This window comes from Hipposideros armiger, unplaced genomic scaffold (genome assembly GCF_001890085.2).
Source record: "Hipposideros armiger isolate ML-2016 unplaced genomic scaffold, ASM189008v1 scaffold_619, whole genome shotgun sequence".
In the NCBI taxonomy this organism is placed as follows: Eukaryota; Metazoa; Chordata; class Mammalia; order Chiroptera; family Hipposideridae; genus Hipposideros; species Hipposideros armiger.
Genome location: NW_017731969.1, coordinates 1,218,338 through 1,236,807, shown reverse-complemented (window position 1 = coordinate 1,236,807; position 18,470 = coordinate 1,218,338). Strand labels below are relative to the sequence as shown.

Sequence of the window (18,470 nt, the reverse complement as noted above, 5' to 3'; positions counted from 1 at the left end):
CCCAGTCGCCCCTCCCTCTACCCAGGCTGTACTAAATGCCAACTCTTTTTTCTGTCTTTTCTTCCATAGAGGGAGCTTGGGAAGTCACCCTTAACTTTCTTTTAAACGCTATTATAAGGAAAAGCATTCAACAAAAATGAAATCCTTAAAAGAAACAAGTAAATGTGGCAAATTGTTTTCTGCATAATGCCCTCCTGCCCCTGGGTGGGAATGCCTCCTATGACAGGACATCCATCATCGGAGGGGGCTGCCTGGGCTGGAGCCAAGGACCCCCCCTGACTGCTACTCCCCTTTCTGCCCTGTACCCCAGCCGGGTGGAAGAGACCGGGATGGTGCTGTCCCTGGAGCAAACGGAGCGACACTCTCGCAGACCCGTTCGGCGGGGCGCCCCCTCTCAGAAGGATACCCCGAATCCTGGGGACAGCCTTGGTATGGGGCAGGGCCGGGGCGGGAGGGGTTGTGTCTCCAGGGCGCTTAGGAGAAAGCCCACGTGCTGTAATGTGCTCACCCAGTGCGGCCTGACTCCCACCTCCCTCCTCTTATTTTCGGAACCACACCAGCTTCCTTAGTGCTCTTGGAACATGCCCAACTCTTTCATGCTTCAGGGCCTTTGCACCTGCCATGTCCTCTTCCCTGAATGCTCTCCTCTCTCCGGTCCTCCCTCTTCTCCTGTGTCCCTGGATGATGGCTTCAGTCTTGTCTGGCTCTGCTCTGAATCCTGCTGTGGCTCCCCATTGCCCCCCCACCCTTCAGTTTGTTCCCTGCTCCCGCCTCACTGCTCTCTGGCTTCTAGTTATCTTGACTGTCCCAAGTCGGTTTCCTTTCTACCTTTTCCTTCTCCCCCTTCCCCGATCCTGGACAAGTTCTTTCCCTGTTTGTTCTTCAAGGCCTCACCTTCTCCGAGCTGTTGCTGGCAGCCCATGCTCCTGGGTGTGGTGTGGGGGTCACGAGTATCCTTTCCTTTTCCGTCTCAGAACTGGCTCAGGGCTACATCTGGACCTGCAGGGACCTTAGAACCTCCTTGAGGGCCTTGGGCCAGTCTTTTCTCCTAACATGCAAGCCCCCCAGAGCCAAATGGCCGAATGCTGTTCTATAACGCTGGAGAATCGGATCAGTCCTGTGCCCTGGTCCAGCTGTGTTGGTTTTAAATATTAAAATATTTCCCTGCCACTGGGCAATTGCTACTGTCCCAAGCCTACTGTATGCCTCCTCACCCCACGTTGTCCCCACCCATAGGACCCTCCAGGGGTTCATCGCAATCTGGTAACCACAGGAATAGCACCTGGCCCAGCAGGACCCAGCTCCCCAGCACTGTGCGTGGTATCCACCCTGATTGGTTGTTGAAAATGTCAACTATGTTCCCTAGGGCTGGTGAGGAGGGCTCTGCGCCTCAGCCCTGGGTGACCATCGCGTGTCCTCTCCATCTTGATGTATCCCGCAGACGCCTCTGGTCCCCGGATCCTGGCCTTCCTGCACCCCCCTGCCCTGAGCGAGGCCACCCTGGCAGCTGACCCCCGCCGTTTCTGTAGCCCTGACCTCCGCCGCCTCCTGGCACCTATCCTAGATGGGACTTCAGTAGCCACCACCCCCAGTGCACCCCCAGCAGCACGGCACCCCCAAAGTCCTCCTCCGGTAAGCAGGCCCTCCCACCTGAGCCCCCAGGAGCAAGGCTGCTTTGGCCTTTGGCTGGAACCTTGCTATTCTCGGGGCTTTGGTTTCTCCATCTGTGACGTGGGAAGGTTGGGGTGAGACGGAGTCTGGGGTTCCTTTAAGATCTAGATTCCAGATTCTTCAACTGTTATCTGGACCAAATCCTGGGATGTTTGGAACTAGCACGGATGACCCCCTCCTGTCATGTGACCAAGCATCCAGGATCTCTGAACTTTCACTTCAAAGAGTCAAGAACATCTAATGTCTCAAATCATATAAACCTGCACCTGCATTCAAATCCTGAAACTGCCACTTACCAGCTGTGCTACCCTGGACAAGGGGGGGGGGGGCTCAGTTTCTTCACCTGTAAAATTAGGATAATAGCAAGTAGCCACCTCATTGATTATTGTGAGGGTTCAATGAGATCATTCAGGGGAAGCACTTTGTAGGACCCTGGCACCTAGTAGGTGCTCAATAGACCATAGCAGTTACTATCTTTACTTAAGAGTCCAGATAGTCTGACCTTTGACTCAGGAGTCCATATTATCTGGTGTTGATTTTCCTCATCCCCACCTTTCCCTGCCCCCTCCGCCCCCTGCCACCACCAATATCTTCTATCCACTAGAGAACTAGACTGTGATCTCTGACCTCACCCTTTAGCCCTGGGATAGCCAGACTCTGCATCAATTCCTCCAAGCTCCAGATTCCCAAGACCTTTAACCTCAGGCTTTGGGTTTTTGGGGGTTTTTATTTATTTATTTATTTATTTTTAGCTGAGCCATCCTGCCACCTGTTGGCAGCTTAGCGGCAGCTCAGCTCGGGCCGGGAATCAAACCAGCGACCCTGTTGCTCAGAGCTCGCACTCTTGAGTGAGCTCTTAACCAACTGAGCCACTTGGCTGCCCAGACTTTGGTTTTTCAAGCCTTTGATGTTTGCCCGTGGATCTCTACCCAGGCACTTTGACCTTTGAACCCCCAGGTTCAGAAGTCATTTGCATTTGCTATTTGCCCCCCTTGGTGTCCCACCTGTCTGACATTGACCCTCACTGCTACCCCTGAGCTCAAATGTCTAGACTGTTTTACTGTTGACATCTCCCAGGCTCAAGATTTCCTTAAGTCTCTCTTCTGTCTCCACACAGGCTGACCTCCCGGATGAGCTACTTGTAGATGTGGAGAATGCACACAAGGTCTTGGGCGCTGGGAAAGAGCTTGGGGCAGTGGAGACAGATCTAGATATAGCTCAGGTAAGAGCTGGCATGGGAGGAAGTCTTCACCTCTGTGTCCTGGGGGCTGACAGATCTGGGCTTTAGAAAAAGGTAGTGGGGTGGTTAATAGGATGAGTGGATGGATGGATGGATGGATGGATGGATGGATGGATGGATGGATGGATAAACCATTGGATTCATTAGGTGGACTACAGTGGATAGAGGGATAGGTGATGTTTAGACAGACATTTGGATGGATGGATGGATGGATGGATGAGGGATGTTTGGATGGGTAGTTGGATAGCTAGACCTTTGGTTCATTGGATGGATAATAGATGGATGGATAATGTTTGGATGATTGTCTAGATAAATGACAGTGGCCTGATGTATTAATTATCTATTGCTGCATAATAAATTACCCCCAAAACTCAGCACCTTAAAACAGCTAACATCTATCATATCAGACAGTTTCTGAGAATCAGGAATCTGGGAGCAGCTTAGCTGCTCAGAGCTCTCAAGTCAAGTTCTCAGTCAAGGCAATAGTCATCTGGGGCTAGAGGAATGGTTCTAAACTCACCCACATGGTTGTTGACAGGCCTCGGTCCCTCATGGGCTTTGGCTGCAGGCCTCCATTTCTCACCATGTGGGCCTCCACATAGACTGTTTACGTGTCTTCACAGCACAGCAGCTGGCTTCCCCCAAAGCAAGTAATCCAAGAGACAGAGAGAGTGGGCCCAAGACTGAAGGCGTAGTCTTTTATAACCTAATCTCAGAAGAGTGGTGCTGTCACTTCTGCGGTATTGTATTGGTCATACAGACCAACCCTAGCAGAGTATGGAAGGCAACCACATACAAGTGCGAACATCAGAAGGCAAGGATCACTGGGGCTCCTGATGACTCATGTCTCTCCCTCAGGCAAAATACACTCACCCTCTCCCAAGGTCTTCAGAAGTCTCTTCCCATTATAGCATCAGCTCGAAGTCCAGAATCTCCTCACCTAAAACAGGTCTGGGGGCAATGAAGCGCCTTGAGTACAGTCCCTCTCAATGTGTTGGCCTGTGAGCTGAAGAGACAAGTTACCAGCCACCCACATCCCCAACATATGGTGGTGGGAGAGGCAGAGAGTAACTGCTATATATTCTCCTGTTCAAAAAGTGGGGAAGGAGAGCTCCCAGGTATCAGTGATCCAGGCAGTTTCGAAATCCAATTGGGCGAATATCAGAAGTTTGTTGATCAGAACTCCTTGCTGCTACTTCCCAGGAGTTTTTCTCTATGGTTTTGGCTCTGCCCTCTAGGCTCTTGGCTCCTCACTCTTGAGTCATCCTTCCTTTTTCATGAACGGTTACATGTATGTGCAGCTGAGTGGTTTTTATAACCTGCTTCCTGCTTATAGAACTTGGGGGACCCAAAGATCTCTTTGCATTTTGTACCATCCTTGTCCCTTTCAGTCCAAGCTGGCAATGTTTTCTGTTCGTTTAATTCTCTTGAAAACAATTTTGTGGCTCTTACATGAATCTCTTTGGGTTTCACACCGTTCAACAAAAGTCACACGTACAAATCTCATTGAGATAAACCCTTGTCTACCTTGGGCTTCTGATGAGATGGCTGAGGGACAGTGCCCTGAAGTTTAATAGAAGCCCTATTGTTTGCGAAGACTTATGAAGCACATCCCTAAACTCTAGAGCTCCTTTTTTTTCTAACTGAAGGATATTCTAGGCACCACCTTTGATCTTTCTGAGGTCTTAACAAGAAATGTTATAGTCACATCCTGGGCTTCATCTTTCAACCACTCTTTCCTGAGAGCGCCCTTCTTTGCTCTGAATCCATTTCTTCGTTTTAGCATCATTTGCCATCTAGAGAGTTCCAAGAGTCAGCCAGACCCAAGGTGAAGGGCACAATCCCCCAGACGACTAAATTGCCCAAGTTCCGGGGTCCTCAGGGCCACCCTCACTTCAGACAAGCTGGATACAAATTCAGAGATTCCCACAGGTTTGATATTTTGCTAGAACTAGTCATAGAACTTAGGAAAGCACTATACATATGATTACAGTTATATTATAGCAAAAGAATATTACAGCCAAAGGAAGAGATGCATATGAGAGAATCTGGGACTGGAGGTCCCAAATGCAAAGCTTCCATGTCCCCAGGGATATGTTGCCCTCCTGACATTGATGTGTGGCAACCTGTGCATGGAGTATTGCCACTCCAGGAAGCTCACCCAAGCTTCGGTGTCCAGAGTTTTTATTGGGGTTTCATTATATGGACAGGATTGATTGAGTTATTGCCCATGAAGTTGAATTCAATCACCATCTTTTCCTCCCCCAACACACACACTTTCCTTGGAGGGCAAGCTGATTTCTCTTGGCCCAAAGCCTCCACCTTTAATGACATGGTTGGCCTTTGTCCGGGATGGCCAGCCCCCATCCTGAGTCATCTTGTTAGCATAAACTATCAGGCACGGTCCAGGGGTCCACTATGAGCAACAATGACACTCCTATCACTGCAAGCGTTTTGATGTCCCACCTCCCAGGAGCCAGGACAAAGGCCAAAGCTCTTTGGGGGTAAAGTTAATTCTTCAGCATATAGCCAGGTTGAGAATTTTCAAGACGTTCACGTCCCAGCTCCTCGTGTTTAACATTTCTTCATTTAGCTTCTTTCTCCTCTTGCCTTTGACTAGTAGCAAGAAGAAATCAGGCAGCCTCTTCAACACTGGCTGGAAATCTTAGCTAGGCCACCCAGTTCACTGGCTTATACTCTCCACACAACTGCAGGTGGCAGTGTTGCTAAACTTTCAGCCACTACACAGCACAAGTCCCCTTTCCTAAGGTTTCCTGTAATGTGTCCCTTTCAGCCCTCGCTGGCAGGCTCCTTTCGGTTTAAATTTTGACTAATAGTTTGTTCAAGGCGACCTAAGCCTTCTCCACCAGACTCTTCAAAGTCCTTCCAGCCCCCGCCCACTGCCCAGATCCAAAGTCACTCCCATAGTTTAGGCTTTTGTTACAGCACCCCGTTCTTGATATCAGAATCTTATTTGTTATCTATTTCTGGATAACAAATTATCCTAAAACTTAGAGGGTTGAAACAACAATCATGTATTACCTCACATAATTTCTGAGGCTCGGGGTCTGGGAGCCACTTAACTGAGTGGTTGTTTGTTTTTTTTTAAAGAAATTTTATTGGGGAACAGTGTGTTTTTCCAGGACCCATTAGTTCCAAGTCAAGCAGTTGTCTTCAATCTAGTTGTGGAGGGCGCAACTCAGTGGCCCATGTGGGGATCTAACCGGCAACCTTGGTGTTACGAGCGCTGCGCTCTAACCACCTGAGCTAACCGCCCGCCTCCTGGGTGGCTTTTGCTCAGGGTCTCTCATGAGGTTGCAGTCAAGATGTCATCTGGGGTTGCAGTCACCTGAAGGCTTGACTGGGACTTGTGGATTCATGTCCAAGATCACTCACTTGGCTTTTGGCAAGAGGTCTCAGTTTCTTGCCATGTGGGCCTCTCCTTAGGGCTGCTCAGGACATGGCTTTTCCCATGATCTGAGAGAGAGAGAGCGCAACAAAAACAAAAGCCACAGTGTCTTTACATCCTCATGTTGGAAGTCACACACCATCATCTTCTCAATATCCTATGGCTACCCGGTCAGCCCTAGTCATGGTAGTAGGGGACTGTACTAGGGCGCGAATACCAAGAGGTGAGCATGCTTGGGGGCCATCTTGGCAACTGGCTAGCACAGAGTCCTTATATTCATCTTGCAGATGGAAAAATTTAAGCTCAGACTCTTGACCTCAGGCACACAACTCAGAAGTGGTGGAGCTGGGATGCTTGCCCAGGCCCACCCTAGGCCAAGGCTCATGCTCTTAATTTCCTCCTGCCCTCCGCAGGACGTCGATACCCTGGATTTGGAGATGCTGGCCCCTTACATCTCCATGGATGATGACTTCCAGCTCAACTCCAGCGAGCACCTACCCAGGGCCTACCACAGACCTCCAGGGGCTGTCCCCCGGCCCCGCGCTCGGAGCTTCCACGGCCTGTCGCCCCCAACCCCTGAGCCCTCCCTGCTGCCCCGCTGGGGGAGTGACCCCCGGCTGAACTGCTCCAGCCCTGCCCGAGGGGATCTCTCCGCATCCTCCCACATGGCTGGGGCTCGGAAAAGGTGAGCCGCAGTAGAGGAGAGATAAACAAGAGTGTTAAGAGGGCTCCTGACCCACTGTCTTGCTCCTGCTTCATACTCCAGCCTCATCCCTCATCATTCCTCCTACCCTGACTTCTGCCCCAGCTGGGCCCTCAGTGTCCCCTACACATGGCATGTTCATTCCAATCTCTATGTCTTTGCCTAGGCTGTGCCCTCCACTGTTCTCATTGTTTATCCAAATCCCACCAGTCAACCGGGGCCTTCTCCTTTGGAGCATATTTATATCTGGCCTAGTGACAATTTTTGTCATAGTTAAGAGGACATTGCCACAATGTCAGAGAAACTGTCCGGAACTAAGTTTCTTAATACCTTTGAAAATCTGTGGAAAGCTATGGACCCTTTCCCAAGAAAATTTACACACACATAGAGACACACATTTTGCACATAATTTCAGAGGGTTCGTGTCCCCCTTCCAAAGAGGTTAGATTGTTAATACTTGTGCTTTTGCTTTCCAAATTGCAAGCATGTGCCCATTTAGTCTCCAGAGTGATCACTTTACTATCTTTATGAGGCTTTTATGGATACATTTCAGTATTCCCCAAGGCTCCCAGCTTGGCGCTGGATATACAACAGGTGCCTAATAAAGACTTATTAAATGAGGGAGGGAAGAAATTAGTGAATATTGTAGGTGGATAGAGAGATGATGGATGGAAGACAAGTGGGTGGGTGAGTGGACAGATAGGTGGATTAATGCTAAGATGGATGGATGGATGGATGGAAAGATGGATTGGTGGGTGTATGAGTAGATAAATAGATACTTTGGGGGAGTAAATGAATGCTTATTACCTCCTCACACTGGTGCCCACACCTACCTACCTTTGCTGTGTTCTGAGATTCTTGCCTGTTTTCCTCCAGGACCCTGGCCCAGAGCTCAGAGGACGAGGCCGAGGGGGTGGAGCTGCTGGGAGTGAGACCCCCCAAACGGTCCCCAAGCCCAGAACCTGAAAACTTCTTACTGCCTCCCCTCAGCCTGGTATGTGTGAGGATTCATGGGGTTCTCTGGCCCTCAGAACCCAGTAGGCTTAAGCCTAATTCTTTATGGATGGGAAAACCAGACAGGACAGGGGATGGCTGAAGGTCAAATGGAAGGTCAGAAATCCAGCTGAGGCTAGGACCTTGATCTGCCTGCTCAGGTAATGGGTATGAAAGGAATTTGCAAATTTATGTAAGTTGGTAGGAAGTGCTAAGTAGAAAATTAAGCAGGGGAAGGGAGGAAATGATAAGGGTTAGTACCTGTAGGAATCTTCTGCTCCTGTGGGCCCCACTCCCAAACCTAGAACGGGTCTTGGCCTTGGAGGACTGATGTAGCACTGAGTACAGACACTAGCATCAGATTAACTTGGGTTCAAGTCCCAGGTCTGTCACCTTGTCACCGTGAGACATTGGGCAGGTGATATCACCACTCTGAGCCTCAGTTTCCTCATCTGGAAAGTGGGATACTTACATCTCACAGGACTGCCATGAGAAGCAAATGAAGTCAGGCCCTTAGCTGATCCTCAGCAGGTTGACAAATGGTGGCATAAAAACTCAAGGAGCATTCCTTCTCCCCACGTCTCCCTGCCTCAGTCTCACCCCTGCTCTCAATTCTGCACAACAGCAACCAGAACGCCCTTTCTAAAAGCCAGCTTAGACCATGTGACTTCCACAAGGCCTCCCTCCCGGACCTTCCACGGCTCCCCACTGCCCACAGAAGAGCTCTCTGGCTCCTCACCCACCAGGGCTGTTTGAACATGAGGGGTGTGGCTTCTAATATCGGCAGCTTATGTTTATGAGTGCCTACCATGTGCTAGACGCTGACTGCACTAAGTACCTTGCAGGATTATTGACTCCCCATGACCATTCTTGAAATATCATCATCATATCATAATCATCATCCACATTTACACACGCGAAGTTAGGCAACTGTATCAGCTGGAGTCGGGGCAGGAAACAGCACACTCACAGGGGATGTTGAGGAGAATTTAATGACAGGACTTGGCAAAGGTGTGGGCAGCATGTAAGGCATCAACAAGGGCTGTTACAGCACCCTGGGGCTCGCCATGGGGAGCTGGCACCATCTGTAGCCTGGAGACACGGGGCAGGGCATGGTCACTGGATCTTGGGAGAGAGGAGGGTCCAGCTTATAAGAGCTGGAACCTTCTGTGGAGGGACACAGCCATCCCATGATGACCCATCAGGGAAGCAGCTAGAAGATCAAACACCCCTCCATGTCCTCCTCCTGCCTGCTGGCATCTCCCATTACGTGAACCCAACAGGAACACACAGAGCAAGGTTGCATATTGAAAGTTCACACACACAGAAGAAGGGGAGACCAAAGCTCTGGAGGCACACACGTAGGATGTGTGGGACAGTGACTTACCCAGAGTCACACAGCCAATAAGCAGCCATTGAACCCCACAGTGCCCTTAACGGCACCACCCTGCCTCCTTGGATATTGATGATGATGGTGGTGGCGGTGGTGGTGGTGGTGGTGGCAGCTTTGTCTCTGTCCTGCAGAGTTTCCTTCTGACAGGAGGACCAGCCCCAGTGAGCCAGCAGGATCCCAGCACCCACCTCCTGGCACTGAATGAGCCCCTAGGTGAGTAGCAACCTGGGTATACAGAGGCCTTGGGTCCCCCTCTCTCCTAGGAGGTGCCCCGGGTGGTTGAGAGAGGGGTGGGGCAATCCTGAAGGTGGTGGGGGGCTGTCAGTGCCCGGATGTGACCTTGGTGGAAATGAGCAGCCCCTCCCACCTCTCAGGGGCACTGTTGGGTTGGAGAGGAAGGCAGGTCCCGAGGGAGGCAGGGGCTTTGCAAAACTGCCTGTTGGGTTGGAAGCCAAGCCTGGGTCTCCTGAAGCCTGCATCTGATGACGCTTTGGGACTGAGTCCTGCCTTGCTCAGTCCCCACTGTGTGGCTTTCTTTCTGGAGCCTCAGTTTCCCCCTCTGTCCATTAGCGCCTGTTATAGTAGTTCTTACCTTATGAGATGTTTGAGGACTTGTGGAGACGCTGCACAGAAAGAGCTTAGCAAGCAAGGCCTGTTTTGTAATAAATTCTCCAGAACTGCCTGCCCTGGTGCGATGCTGCTTCCACAGCCCCTCCGCAGAGTGCCAGACGAGCTGCCCTCTTGTGTGTGTTATTATCATCATCTTCCAGCACAACTATCAGTAGCCGGAGCTCCACTTGAAAACTCCAGGCATCAGCCAGGGGGCGGGTCTCTCCAAAGCACAAATCTGACTTCTGCTCAAAACCGTTCTGTGGCTCCCTACTGCCCTTCAGGGAAAGCTTAAGCTCCTCACCTTGGGCTCAAGCCTCTGGGTCTGACAGCTGCCTCATCTCAGAGTTTGTTTCACATCCTGGTTCAGCCACAGTCACTGCCTTTCGATTCATTCTGTCCTTCAAACATGTAACAAATATTTACTGAACACACAGTAAATGCCAGACATTGTCCTAGGAGTTGGAGACACAACTGTGAACAAAACACATAGAAATCAAATCCCTGCCCTCCTAGGGCTGACATTCTAGTGAAGGAGGCCATCGAGAACAGAGAAACAAATACAATGATGAGTGTAAGAGAAGAGAAGTGCTACTGGGAAGAATAATACATGCAAAGGAAAAGGGAATTCTGGGGTGGGGAGACTTCAGTTTTAAGTAAGATTAGGCATGGTCTCATTGAGGTGACAGTTGAGCAAAGACCTGAAGGAGGTGAGGGAGTGAGCCATGACAATTTCTGGGGGAAGAGCAGTTCAGGCAGGGAGAGCCGTGAATGCAAATGTCCTGGGGTGGGAGTGTCTTATTTGGGGTAAAACAAGGCCAGTATAGCTGAAGCAGAGGGGAGAGGGGTGAAGGGTGGATTGCACAGGGCCTCTGTAGGGCACTGTGATGACTTTGAAGTCATCTTACTTGAGGAGGCTGCCTCAGGGCCTTTGCATGTGCGGATCCCTCTGCCTGGAATGCTTTTCCCTTTGTTCTTTGCCTAATTACTACATCCTCTAGATCTCTGCTCAGATAGTGCTCCTTCCTATTACACAGGTATTTGATTATTGGCTGTCTTCTCCCCATGGACGTGAGCCCTGTGAGGGCAGGGGCCAGGCCTGTCTTGGTCACTGCTGTGTTCTACTGTGTGTGGAGGCAGGGCAGTGGCCGGGCCCAGAGCAGGTCCTCAGTACATATTTGTAAATGAAGGGCTAATGTTTATCTAGCAATCACTCTGCCAAGCTTTGTGCTAAATTTATGTACATGACCTAACTGATGGCCTTCACTGGAAGGTCAGCCCCTCAAGGGCAGGGTGTTTCATCTGTCCTGTTCACTGCTGTGTCCCCAGTGCCTGGCACACAGTAGGTGCTCAATAAATACTTTTTGAATGAGTAAACTCTCACAAATGAGGTAGGTATAAGTATCTCTGTTTTCCGGGTAACAACAGCACTAGTTATTGTTCAAAGCACTTTACATGGATTCACTCATTGACTCCTCACAACAGCCCCGGGAGGGAGGCAGTTATTAGCCCATTTTACAAATAAGGTAAACGAGGCACAGAGAGGTGAAGTCACCTGCCCCAGGTCACACAGCAAGCAAATAGCAGGGCCTGGATTCAAACTGAGTTAGAGTCTGGCTCCAGGCTTCTTAATTACTGTCCTAAACATCCTGGACACCTGAGGTTCACAGAGCAGAACTTGCCCAAGATTTCACTGCTGTTTGAGTCAAAGTGCGCCTGCCTCACCACTCACAGTTTTAACTGTCAGGAAGGACAGATGAGTTGGGATGATAATTCCCCACTGGTTTACCTTCTGTCTTCCCCCACAGGCATGGGCCCCTCACTGCTGTGTCTCTACCTGGATGAAGACACCACCCAACCCAAGAGCCACTTCCAGCCAGCGACAGGCTTGGCCCAGGCCAACTGAGCCAACCCCTTTGCCCATCTCTCTTCTCTTCCCCAGAAAGGACCTCAACCACACTCCAAGCTGGCAGTCAACGCACAGGATGGGGGAGCAGGAGGGGTTCCTGCTCTCCTCTCAGTGGCCCCTGCCCGCCTCGGGCCTACCTCAGCCTCCACCCCTCTGCCCATGCCCTATCTGGGGGCTCTTTGGGGTGGTCTCAGCTCAGTGACCTCTGGGAGGGTGTCCCTGGCCCCCTCCTCCTCCTTCTCTCAGGACTTCCCTTGGGGTTCTTGATACTGGTTACCTCATCCCTTTTTCTAACTCTCTTGGCTTTATTTTGCGTAATTAGAGGTGGGGGAGGTTGGGGTTCAGATCTGTGTTTCTGGGCTCTGAGAAGTATTGATAACCATAATCACATTTCTTTCCATCCATTTTTCTTTTATTACTATTTTTATTGTTTTCATGATATGGTTTTAATCACTATGAATTGCCCGGTGTCCATAAGAATGTGGGACTCCGATCTTCCCCCCTGCCACTCAGGTGTCAATGGAGAGGGAAGCCTCTAAGACAGACCTCCCCCCACGGCGACTTCTGATTGAGCCCTTAGCCTCCCAAGCGGCCACCCAGTTCTGCCTACCCCCTCCACTCTGGACTTCTGCCCCCAGCCTCTCCTGGAAACTGACTTCATTCATGGATTTCCTATTCCAGGTGGAGCCTCTAACATTCTCTGCTTCCAGACAATACAACCTCCAACCTTCTCCAGGTCTAGACCACACAGTGTCAGACCTTCTCTGGTTCTAGACTGCACAAATTTCAACCTTCCTGGTTCTGGACTGCGCAACCTCCAATGTTCTTTGGCTCTAGACTTCACAGCCTCCAATGTGGTCTATTGTAGACCTCACATCCTCTAAACACCTCTGATTCCAGATCCCACAATCTTCGATTCTTTATCATTCTGAATCTCACAACTTCCAACTCTATTTTCATACTTCATGGTCTCCAAAGTTGTCTGACTCTAGGCCTTGCAATCTCCAACTCCCTCTGGCTCTAGAGCCTCTGACCACCAGAGTCCTCTGGTTCTAGTTCTCTGACTTCCTCTGGTTCTAGACCTGTCCCTGTAAATCTCTCTTGTTCTAGATTTCACATTCTCCAATTCCTGCTGGTTCCAGATCTTACAGCTGATGATTTCCTCTGATTCTGGGCCCCATAACCCCAGGCTTCCTATTGGTTCTAGTCTTCCCAACCTATCGCACATTTGGTACTGAATCCAGACTTCCTGCTTTCTAAATCTCATGATCCCTCGTGATCCTTTTTACTTTCTACACTCAAGATTTGCTTTTCCCATCAAAAAAAAAGTAAAATGAGTTTTAGGTCTTCATCTTATAACCAGTTCTTCCAAAACCAGACATCATGCTCCACTTCTCTTTTGTTCTAGACTTCATGACCTCTACCGTTCACTGGTTCTAGACTACACAAACTCTAGACTTTGCAACTTCCAGGGCCCTGTGATTCCAGATCAAATGATCTCCCTTTTCTCTGGTTCTAGAACTTAGCCTCAAATGTCTTCTGATTCCAGACCTCGTCCTATAAATTCCCTTGGTCCTAGACCTCACAATCTCCAATCCCCTCTCACTTCAGATATTATGACTCCAACTTACCCAGGGTTTAGAACTCAGCCTTCAAACATCCCAATTATAGACCTTGCCTTACAAATTTCTCTGGTTCTAGACCTTACGATTCCCAACTCTTGACTCCAGGTTTTATGACTCTAAAATCCCCCTGGTTCTAGAACTCAGTCTTCAGGCTTTTTCTAATTCTAGTACTTACTCTATAATTTTCTCTGGTTCTAGACCTCACAGCTGCCAACTGCCTGATTTCAGATCCAAACTCTTCTGGTTCTGGAAACTCAGCCTCCAAATGCTTCTGATCCTAGAATCTGGACCTCATTCTGTAGATTCGTCTAGTTCTGAATCTTACAGCCTCTGGCTCCCTGATTCTGTACTCCAACCTTCTAACTCTATTCTGGGCTTCCCACCGCACTCAACTTGCCCCAATTCCTACTGTCTTAAGTCTTCCCATTCCAGATCCCTACCATCCAGGTTTCTCTGCTCATGGACTTCATGCTCAAGCCTCTCCATTCTCAATCTTATATCCCTAAAATTTTTCTGTCCTAGAACCCCCTACAGTCCCCACCTCAGCCCTCCAGATGTGCACTTGCCTTTACTTTACCCCAGGTATCTAAGAGATCGGGGGCTCCCTCACCTCTTTGGGGGGTTCACAGTCCAGAAGACTTCCCCAGCCGCACAGGCACACGCACAGCCCTATCTGCATATCGTGGAGTGGGAAGAGAGGCTAAGACTCCTCAGTTCTCTGCAACCACCTAGGTGTCCCCAGCCCCCTTTCTTTCCACGATGGTGCTACTCTTGGTCACCCACAGGAAATGGCCTTCCTCTCTCAGACGGATTCACCCCCTTTTTGGAAGGCACTTCTTACTGTTTTGTCAGGGGATTGCCTGTCCAGATTGGTGCTATGGGGGGGGGGAGAAGGGTCTCACCCCTATCCCCCTCAGGGGGTGACCTGGGACCTCAATAAGGGACTGACTAGCCACCTTGGCTCTGAAACCCACTAATCTCTATACCACCAACCATAAAGACCTCGCCTTGGTAGGCACCAGAACTCTGTATGTTGACTCATTTGTGGGGATGCTTCAGTGGGTGTGAGTGTACTGGGTGACGGGCATCCAGATCACTTTGTGATTCTATGTGTATGTGTGTGACTCTGTGTTTCTATGTGGGTCTATGTAATGCGTGTCTGGTCATGTCATTCTGTGTATATGTGTCTTTGTGACATAGTTCTGTGAACCTGTGGGTGGTTGTAATTCCTTCCACGTGTTAGTATCTGGGTGAAATGCCTCTGCCTTATGTGTGTTTCTGGTTACTTAGGGTTTCTGTGTTCCTGAATGTGGGAAGTGTTATGATTTTTTCTTTGAGAAGGGGAGGTTACCTGTATATGTGTGGTTTTGCGATTTTGCATACATGTATAGGACTGTTTGACACTGTAATTCTGTGCACTGATGTGTGTGTGTGTGACATGATTCCCTGTATTTCAGTGTGTGTGAGTGGAGGGGAGATTAGATGTCTACAGATTCATGTGCAGATGGCTACACCTATTCTGTCATGTCTCTGTGTATCATCCTCATAACCCCTCTCCTGGGTTCCATGAAAGAATCTTTTCAAAAGACAAAAACCACTTTCTGAATCTTGGTATTTACAGCTCCTCTGCCTTAAAATGCCTTTCTCCCTTCCCCTCTCCTCACTTATTTTCTACTAATACTTTAGATCTTAGTTCAGACATCACCTCCTCCAGGAAGTCTTCCCTGCTTATTCCAGCAGAGTGAGGTCCTCCCACAGCGTCCTGAGAGTACGCCCTCTCCATCCCCATCATAGCTCTAGGTACTCTGTCCCATTCTGAGTATTTATAAGGGAGCGGATATAAAAAATACTGTGTCAAGCCCTCTGCCAAACATTTTACTCATGTGATCTTATCAACCTCTCCTCTAATCCTATAAAATAGGCATGATTATTATCTCCATTTTAAGAGGATGGAACTGAAGTTCAGAAAGGATCATCAGTTGCCCAAAGTCACACAGCAGGGAAGGGCTGAACTGGATTTGAATCCAGAATTCAAACCCATATGGCAGCCTTCCCTCTCACCAAAAAAAATCTCAGAAATCTATCCCACAGTGTGGGCTCTGGAGCACAGACACTAGAGTAGGAATTAAGAGTCTAGGAATTAGTTGGGGGGGCAGGTTCAAGTCCTGGCTCTGCCACTTTCTTGTTGTATGACCTTGGGCAAGTGCATTGACCTCTGCAAATCTCAGTGTCCTGGTCATCTGTAAAATGGAGATAAACTAGTACCATTTGGGTGATTGTTAGCTGGGGGGGAGGGAGGGGTCGGTCAGACTACCACAAGGTTTGGGGGAGGGAGAGTTTCTGTTTCTAGAACTGGGAGTCAGAGAAGAACCTTAAAGGATTTAGTGATACAGTTCTGCATGAGTAGCGGTTAAGGGCTTGGAAAGGGTGGTCTGGAAAGGGTGGTCTGGAAGATTGCCCAGTGTGTGGGGATTGGGGGCAGGGGTGGAATCTGCACATGTCGTGTGAGGCTAGACTATCCAGGGTCTCCCAGGTCATCAGAGTTTGAATTTTCTCCTAAGGGCACTAAAGAGCTGCGGAGTGGAAGATGAGGGAGAAAGGAGATGGTGCAACGAGCTTCTGAGCCTTGCTCAGGGCTAGGGGTTCCAGGGCGCCTTCAGTTAATAACTTAGAAATACTGATCCTCGAGGTTGGAACTTGATTCTGTTGGTTTGAGAAACCACCCGCTTTTCAGAGAGGGGTAACAGACCCTAGAGAAGGGAAGATGCGTTCAAGGTCATACAAGTAATTGACAGTAGGGCTAGACGACCAGCTCTGGTTGGGCTTGGTGCTGCCTCGCAAAACAGCCACATTTACCAGCGGCATTTGCAACCTACCTACCAATCCCGAAGACCGCGGGGAAATCCCACTTTAAGCCCCAAGAAACTTCGGAATCGGAACGTGGCAACTTTGGGAGCGGGGACCACACCGGGACATTCTTCCCCGCACGCCCCTCTTCACCTTCCCCATTGGCTCATTCTAGGAAGGGCGAAGTCTAGGGGCCTTCTGGTCACCTTGTCCGCGCGCGCTACAGCGAAAGGGTCCTACGCATGCGCGCCAAGGGCGCCTTTGGGGCCCGCGCTTTACGACACTTGTGCAGCAGCGGCAGCGGCAACTCGGCACTCCTTTGCGACGATTCGGCCGGGTGCCGCTGGTGGCTGTTGCCAGGGTGGGGGTCGCTTTGCGGCATGGCGATGGCGGAGGGTGAGAGGACTGAGTGTGCTGAGCCCCCCCAAGACGAACCCCCGGCTGATGGCGCTCTGAAGCGGGCAGAGGAACTCAAGACGCAGGCCAACGACTACTTCAAAGGTGCGCCCGCCCCGGAGAGGGTGAGGGGGGGATGGAGAGCGACCCAGGTCGAGGGGTACCGGGCCCGCGCGGAACCATGGCAACGCGGAGCGGCAGCCTAGGCGCGGGCCAGGCACTACCAAGTAGCCAGGCGTGGGGATGCCCAGGATGGCTCTACCCAGAGGTGACAGAGGGGGCTTCTGAGAGAAAGGGTGATACCTAGAAGTGGCGGACGGAGCGGGTGCTACTAAGAGGGGAGACTGAGGAGGGCGCTACCAAGTGGGGGTGGGGGGTGGGCGGAAATGAGGGATCTACCGAATGTGAGACCCGAGAGGTGCTAACTTGTGGTGAGACCTGAAGAGGGCGCTACCTAGTTGTGACATGGGGAAGGTGAGTGATGGCCCTACCAAGTGGGTGACACCAAGTGGGGGTTGGGGGAGTCAGCCCCTATAGAGTAAGGAGTCATGGGGATAGGGAATAATCATTAGAATGGAAGGCAAGGAAATAGGAGATTTGGGGTTACACGGGGAACAGGGATGTGTGGGAGGCCCTGGGAGTAGAGGTGAGGGAATCCCAAGAATAGTATGACATAGGATCTTGAGAAAGAGAAAGATGTGGGGGGGCATTCATTCATTCATCTTGTTTGTTGAGCACCTGCTATGTTCTAAGGCCTGTGCTAGACTCTGGGAATGTAACAGTGAATGAGACAGATGCAGCCCTGCCCTTAAACAGCTTGTAATTTAGCAAGAGAATCAGACACTGAGAAACTACCCAAATAAATAATAAAATACTTAGAGATTGTGATGAATGCTTTGGGGAAAAAAACCTCAATAGGGTGTAAGTAGAGAATAAGGGTCAGAAGCTACTTTTAGCTAGGTGGTCAGGGCAGGCTTTACTGAGGAGAAGGCATTTAATGTGAGAAGGAGAATTGAAGAGTGTTCCAGGTGGGTAGAGCCTCATGTGCAGAGACCCAGAGGTAGGAAATGAAAGGAGACTGGAGTGGCTAGAATTGTAGCGAGTTAGCAGGGAGACTGATACAAGTTTAGGTGGAGGGGAGGGGGGGTCGCCGCACAGGTCATGTAGGGTTCATTAAGTCATTGCAAAGACTAGTTTGGATTTTACTCAGCTATCCAAGAGGAGACATTGGGTGGATAGATTTGCCAGTCGAGCTCCAAGGAGAAGAAATTGGGTGTGTAGAATTTCTGTAGATGGTGTAGAACACGCTGGAAATGGGTGAGGTCATCTAGGAAGAGAAGAGGCCTAGAATGGAACCTTGAGGAATTCTGATGCTTAGAACAGAAGAGGAAGAGGCTGAGGAGGATTGGTCAGTGAAATGGAAAGAAAATCAGGAAAAGTCTCAGGAAAGATGAGAGAAGGAAGTGCTTTTAGAAGGTGGGGGCTGTTCCCTGGGTCATAGGTTGCCGAGACCAGCACCGAGCATGGACCGTTGGATTTGGCTCCATGACTGTTGGTGGTGTCCTTGACAAAAGCAGTCCCTGGGGAATGATGGAAGGCACTGAAGAGTGAATGGAAAGTGTGGAAATAGAGACAACAAATGTTGACAAGCATTTCTAGTAGTTTGGCTCTGAAG

General features: G+C 50.0%; 1 protein-coding gene across 4 annotated transcripts in view; it reads left to right on the top strand.

Moving 5' to 3' along the window:
* HIF3A (hypoxia inducible factor 3 subunit alpha) overlaps positions 1 to 14,576 on the top strand; it is a 28,926-nt gene extending 14,350 nt beyond the window's left edge. For 2 of the 4 annotated variants that reach the window (XM_019625229.1, XM_019625230.1), the window contains exons 9-16: positions 311 to 429; positions 1,442 to 1,632; positions 2,789 to 2,893; positions 6,734 to 7,005; positions 7,900 to 8,017; positions 9,541 to 9,622; positions 10,085 to 10,152; positions 11,827 to 14,576. In XM_019625229.1, the coding sequence (XP_019480774.1) occupies positions 311 to 429; positions 1,442 to 1,632; positions 2,789 to 2,893; positions 6,734 to 7,005; positions 7,900 to 8,017; positions 9,541 to 9,622; positions 10,085 to 10,152; positions 11,827 to 12,129 (1,258 nt within the window). In that variant the 3' untranslated portion in view covers positions 12,130 to 14,576. The remainder of the gene's footprint in view (positions 1 to 310; positions 430 to 1,441; positions 1,633 to 2,788; positions 2,894 to 6,733; positions 7,006 to 7,899; positions 8,018 to 9,540; positions 9,623 to 10,084; positions 10,153 to 11,826) is intronic. The other 2 variants (XM_019625232.1, XM_019625231.1) reach the window with 2 other exon arrangements.
* Positions 14,577 to 18,470: the final 3,894 nt, after the last annotated feature.